At 34.0% G+C, this 6,971-nt stretch overlaps 1 protein-coding gene across 2 annotated transcripts in view; it reads right to left on the bottom strand.

The window, feature by feature from the left end:
* Positions 1-2,385: 2,385 nt before the first annotated feature.
* The window catches only part of LOC149779831 (aurora kinase C-like), a 43,807-nt gene continuing 39,221 nt past the window's right edge, over positions 2,386-6,971 (bottom strand). For both annotated transcript variants that reach the window (XM_089936500.1, XM_089936501.1), the window contains exon 8: positions 2,386-5,129. In XM_089936500.1, the coding sequence (XP_089792626.1) occupies positions 4,995-5,129 (135 nt within the window). In that variant the 3' untranslated portion in view covers positions 2,386-4,994. The remainder of the gene's footprint in view (positions 5,130-6,971) is intronic.

Below are 6,971 nucleotides of genomic sequence, written 5' to 3'. Positions count from 1 at the left end.
GATAAAAGTAGATTGTGTTCGACACAAGAAAACTCACAAATAATGCTTAAACGTTGGTAGCCTGCGGGTCTTCCGCCAATGGTTTAAAATATTATAGAGCTGAAATCTGCGAAATCTTAATTTTCCCAACTTCTACGTGCTTTTTGCAACCGACATTCTTCCTCACATCGTCTCTGCGATGGCACACTGAGTCCAAAAAGCATGAATGAATATCAATGTTTAATGGCAGAATGCACAGCCAATTTTTGATATATTCCAAATTAAACTTCACTTTTTGAATAATACATTTCTTTTTCCTTGGTGGTGAAGACATTTTCAAAATCCTGTATGCGATGCTGAACGGTAACTCGAATCAGTGTTTTGACGCATACGCGGAGCAAATTTCCGGTTAGGCCCCAGTTTCTTTCAAAAGCATTTGTAAAACTACTCTTATACATATAGATTAAAATAGGCTAAAATGCTTGCGACCGGGCCAACTGTACTAATCGGCTGTAGATCTACTAATATCGTGACCAGCGGTACCGGACCGTTTCGGCAACTGCGAATATCACGACTAGCGCTTAACGGGAAATCGGTTATTTTATTAAAGATTTAAGATAATTGAGGATCGGAAAATTCGTGAATTTTTGTCTTACGGCGTGAATCCAAGAATCGCTGAAAAAGTCGTGAAATTCACACCAAATTCGTGAGGGTTGGCAGCTATGCACCTTCCATGCTATTGTGCTTAATATTATTTATTTTTAAACGTTCCTGTTTAAATGAATTTTTTTGTCAAAGAAGAAACCAGCAATAAGATAATGTATTTAATATTATACAAACATATGCACTATTAGGCAGTGCCAGATATCTATAATTCATTTGTAATTATTCAAAATATACTGTAATTCTAGTATTTTTTTTGGACATGAAATATACTATTTATTCAATCAGAATATATAAATTATATGCAAAATATTTTGTTGTATTGGCTGTATTAAAATCATAATTGGATTGGACCCAAACAAGGTCTAAGTGACACACTATACATAACCACCTAACATGGAAAATAAACTTAACATTTTCAATTCTGCTGACATCTAATCAATCTAATTACAATAAAAACATAAAAGTACTCAAAAAAGACATTTCTTGTTATGAGAGAGAGTGAGAGGGGGGAGAATAAAGTTGTGTTGGTGTGTAATATCATGCATATTCCGAGCATTTTACTTTGTAGCTATTATGGTTTATTTTGGCAGCATGATGGCTTAAGTCATGGGCTGGTATCATTTGCTATAAATAAAATACATATGCAGGTATTATTTATAGGCAAATTGTAAGCAACGATATGAGCCATGTTGTTGAAGTGCAACTTGTATTCTTACAGCAACAGTAACCTTATTATCAGATTACAGTATAAAAAAAGACAATAAAAAGAACTCAAAAAGACTCTTTGTTATTAGTGAATGTGTGTGTGTGTGTGAGAGAGAGAGAGAGAGAGAGAGAGAAAAAATTAATGAGTCAATGTGTAAAATTGCACATACTAACAGCAGTATCAGTTTGTAGCTTTATCAGAAGAAACATGGATTGAAGTAAAAGAGTCAATTCAAGATTACCAAAAACAATTACTCTTTTAAAACAATACAAGTGGGCATAAATTCGTTAATTATATCAAACACATATTTAGGAAACATACTTAGGAAACATGCATTGGTCATTTGATATATCTAAATCGTATAGATCGATATTTTTTCAAGCCATCTGAAACATGAAATCTTCTACTTGATACAATTGTTGATTCTTTAACTTCTTAATCTCTTGTTTCATTTTTCAGTATCTCAGTTAACAAAAATGTATATTTCTCATAATGAGATTTAAAAAATATTAATTAGCAAACAATTTAATGACTGACGTATATAAAAATTGCACATTATTGTTTTAGTTATTATTTAATGAAATAATGAATTTAACTCGATTCCTACGTTTGTTAAACTCCACAATGTCACAGGTTTGCTTCCGACCATCACATCATCCCTGATCAACTACCTTGGTATGTCTTTTGGCAAGGCACTTTATTTGCTTTAACATGATATAACCTTAAACATGTTGCTGTGCCATACAATCAACAATCTAAAACCAAACAAATTCTGCAGTAGTTAAGTGTATACACCATGCCATCTGTATGTGGGGGTGGGGCAAAACATCAATAAGGAATGTACCAAGTTCACAGGGCGAGCCAAAATGATGTTCATATGTTGGTATTATAGTAAAGGTATTCCCTTATGTAATGAGAAAATTGCTGGCTATGTCAAAATGAAACTTGCCATCCTACTGACATGCCTTTTATAATGGACAGCTCTAATGAATTTTTAGTTACTAAGGACAAAAGACAAATGAAAGAAGCAAAAATATTGATAAATAACTTTATTTAAATATTTCACACATCAATTTTCATATCAAATACCCAATTTTAGCATAAAACTGAAATCATAATAGAGTTGAGCCATACTTTTCAAAGATATCACTAGAATTGAGAGCAATTGTTCCATACAGTACATCTGACCAGATGCCCTCAATAACATATCATTTGACCAATTTTAGATTTTTATTCAACATGTGAAATATTGTAAGTGATTTCATACTTTTTATAAAATGTCACGTATGTAGCATTTATACCCAATTATAAGCAGAATCCAACTACAAACCCAGATTTGCCATTGCATAATGCACCAGCAGATCTTAGTCTATAGAGTTTGTTAGAAGTAATCAGTAGAACAAACACAGATCATGATCTGCCAACACATTATGTGACAGCATATCAAGGTCTATGCTGTTTGCAGTTGTACTGTACTTATATAAAAGTATATATGGTCAATATTTTACCAACTTGTCTTTAAAACTTTAACATTTTTTTAAAATAACAAATTATGACATTTTCAAATTATACTTTTAAATAATACCAATTACTGACATTTATCAAAATGAAAAACAATGGCTTGAAAGAAAATAAATATTCAAACAAGTAGGTGAAGAATGTTTTTGTTTCTGAGGGGTGAATTACTACAAATCATGGTTCCATCAAGGTGAAAGCTATATTTGGAAGGAATATTTTACGTGAAATAAGAAGCAAATCTGGACATTTTATGCAAGTATCACAATCACCAACAGTTCTGGAGATACAGCTTTAAATGAAATAATCAGTCTTTGTCATCTCAAAAGTTCTTGACCTATTCTATAAGACCTGATACTACTTTGTGTTATTCTTTCTGCTGAATAGCAATCACTCAAAACTGTTCCAGCAACAAAACAAAAAAATGTGTGTGGAGGGTCAGATGGCTCCTACATTGAATTTTTATATAAATGGTAGCAATAATCCTGAATATTTCAACGAGTTTTGTGCTGATACACCAAAGTGAAATTCATTGGGCGGTGGGCTGTACAAAAAAATGTGTCTTCTAACCCACCCATAAAATTCTGTCTGGACCCCCCCCCCAAATAAATATGCATATATTGGTAGCAAAATGCAAGGCATTAACAGCTATTTTTTTTAAAAATATATCTAAATAGGCAAAGATGATTTCTAAAGGCACAAACATCTGAACTTCTACAGGCTAAAGTGATAACACATACCAAGTTAATGAAGGAAAGAAAAAGAGTTACAGTAAAATTTTATTTAAAACACAATTAAGATGACCAATAAATGCAAAAATTTGAAAATCATCAGGCCAGTATAAAAGAGGAAGACTTAATGTCATCACAAAACTGACTATTAATTTAAGAGGAAATTAGTAATAATATCTAAAATAATGTCTAGACATATATAACTCTCAATTTTACCCATCCTTTTTCCACACATCTTTAAATACAGTACTTATTGCTTAAAAATATTTTGCCTTAGGACCTGATATTGAAAACCTTGATGAGAAAAAAATCCAGAAATATTTTTTAAATTTGCAATATCATTTTAAAAAGGTTTGCATCAAAAACTGATACTCCTGGTATTTCCTCAATTCAATTTTTGTCTCTTCTTACATAAAGACTGAATTCTGAAGTAGTAGAGACAGAAAAGAACTCAAAATTGTAGATCTTCATCCATAGCTCTGGTTGATGGGGACTTAGTCTGAGCAGGAAAATGATGTTCATTTGCAGGTATGATTCTGTACAAGCACCTAATTATCCCACATATTTGTTACAATGCCTAATTATCCCATATATTTGTTACAATGCCTAATTATCAAACATATATGTTACAATGGCAACAAGAGTCACTGATCAGGACACAATGAATGTAGAATCAAGGAAAAGTGTGAGCACGAAAAGCAAGCAGATGGATTCTGGAATATTAAGTGGTAAAAACCTGTTTTTATAAATATATCATAAGCTCAATGTGTAGAAGTGAAAACAATCTCCCCATAAACATCATCTAGCAATAGTATGTGCAATGACTGTATCATTATGGAACAAAGATAAAATACAAGTTATCAACCAAGCACTAGCACTTTTTACAAATATACCCAAAAAAATAACACAGCAACAATGTGATGGATAAGCTCAAACTTATCAAGCACATGAATTAGAAAGGTTTTAAAATGAATGTTATTAATTTCTCCTGAAAAAGAATGAACAGCAATTTGCATGCGATTCCAGTATTCCTGTATGTTGCACATGTTACACAAAACATTTTTCAAGATGACAGTTGTAAAGTTCTAATATTTCACATCATTCATCCTTTCATTCATTCATTCAATCCAATTATATACAGAAACATTCAAAAAAATGCATCATATTTTCTTCAGATATGTGTATACTCAATACATATATCAAATCAAGGAAAAGTATTCATACAAGAAAAATAAAGTCAGGACAACAAAAATAACATTGTATGGGATTCTGCAAAAAATTGCTCGAGGGCAAATGTTACGTTTGTTTAGGACTACATGGTTAACATTTTCTTGAAACTAAGAACATAGCTCACATTAATAACAGGTAAGAATTCAGAGGAAACTGAGTGATCTTTCTCAGGAGGAACCTAACTGTGATGGCACTGTCCTTTGGGTGGCAGGTGTGGGTTTGACATCACAATTCTCCTGTATCCAGGGGTGTACCATGACCTGCTCTAAAGGCAGTCTTTTACTAGGGTCATGTCGTAGCAACTGGAATAGAAATATTATTATATTTTAATTATGTCATGCTTAACTGTCAGTATTGCATAAGTAAGTTATTCCCAACAGAATTACCTTTGTCCATATAATAGAAATTATCCTCATATGAATGAACCTCCATTGAGAATTCCGACAAGTATCCATAGTACAACACAGACCCAGTTTGCTGCCCATGTACTGGCTCATGTGCTGTACTCCTCATTTTTTCAGGACTGAATTATTCATGGGACATCAGATTAGGGTGGAAAAAGGGATTCTGGCAATACCAAGAGAAATTATTCCACCCCACCCCCACAGGTATATTTTAATATCAATAATATTTTATGTGTCATTACTACATGGCTGAATCTGCCAGTGAAGTTGGAGGGATGATGAATATGATAATAATGACACATAAGTATTACATCATTAAAATTAGTTATACCCACCCACCTCCCAAAAGTACATTTTAATATCAGTAAAACATTACCTGAATTTGCCAGTGCTATGGGAGGCTGATGGTCTCAAGAACTGGTATACTCGCCTTTATTGTAGGAATGTCCACTACGGTAAGTTAGAATACACTTCAGCTCTGGTTTGCCTTGGAACTAAAGTCGAAGGAGAAGGTCATATGAGGTTTCCTTCATAACATCCTCCAATGAATGAGTTTGATAGGCCCATGAGGAAGCAATGGCTTGAAACTCGTGGGATTTATTTCTCATAAATGAAAGATCCCTTTAAGCCAGGGACTGATAATGTTCTCATCGTCATTTGTACAATCCAACTAGAAAAAGTGGATACCATAATGTCAGCAGAGTCCATTCATGGTTGAAAAGACAATTCCTACACTATCTATTCCATTTATAACCTGTCAAATAGAATCTTAAAGCCCTAACTTGGTATAAAAGTCAATCTCGATCATCCCCAGCAAAAATATGACAGAATGGGGATCTCTAAAGGAAGTGGAACTAATGAAAGTAGCTGGTTTTTTTGGGTAAGAAATCTGTCTGGCAAACGAGAGATACTTACTTCTAATTGCCACTAAGCCACAGACAACTTTGTTAAAATAGTAAGGGCATGATGCTCATTCCTTTGACTCACACCAAGGAAAACAAGAAAATGGTCTTCAGGTTACGATTCACCCAAAGATTTATATGCTTTTACCAACAGTCAATGACCAAAAGACACATAACAGGTTCCTTCTTGCCAGAAAAGAGTGAGACACTGGGCACTGCTGCTCAAAATAAAACTTTTAGGTCAGCAAATGTGATAATATGAACCAATGGCTAGAAGAGTTTCATAGGGCTGCCCTAAATTACTTGATAGTAGAAACCAAGCATTATTTCTCTTAAAAAAGGATGATTAAAAATTCAGAAACATAAAATGAGGTCTTTATGTTAAATTTTGAGAAGAGGGGTCTCCACCACAGTATAAACATGGAGTCTGCTACAGATTTGTGCAGCGACAACTGACTAACTTGCTTTTCCTGGATGGACTGTCTGCCAGAATATTCTTCTTGCCAAGAATGTGACTAAATTGGAAAATAATCCATGCTGAAGCTGCCCTGTGAGGGAGGTTCCAAACCATGTAAAGAATGTGGTATGTGTGCTTTCTTTCTGCCTCCTAAGAACACCTTGTCCCTGGAGACCTTCATGCAGCAACTTCATTTTGTGCTGAAACAACCCTGTAAGGCAAGGAATACCATCTCAGTTTAAGATTGTTATGAAGCATATTCTTGGGACCATGAACCCTGGAGTAACTATTCCTTTTGGCTCCAAGTGAGTCCCCACCCCTGAATAAATAGGAGTGGGACTGAGGGACATGCATGGGAACTCCAGTCCCACCTTAGAAAAT

The sequence above is a fragment of the Sinohyriopsis cumingii genome, chromosome 16 (genome assembly GCF_028554795.1).
Source record: "Sinohyriopsis cumingii isolate HCF-2022 chromosome 16, ASM2855479v2, whole genome shotgun sequence".
NCBI classification, from domain to species: domain Eukaryota; kingdom Metazoa; phylum Mollusca; class Bivalvia; order Unionida; family Unionidae; genus Sinohyriopsis; species Sinohyriopsis cumingii.
The sequence above is the reverse complement of the archived record's forward strand: the minus strand, read 5'-3'. Positions and strand labels throughout refer to the sequence as shown.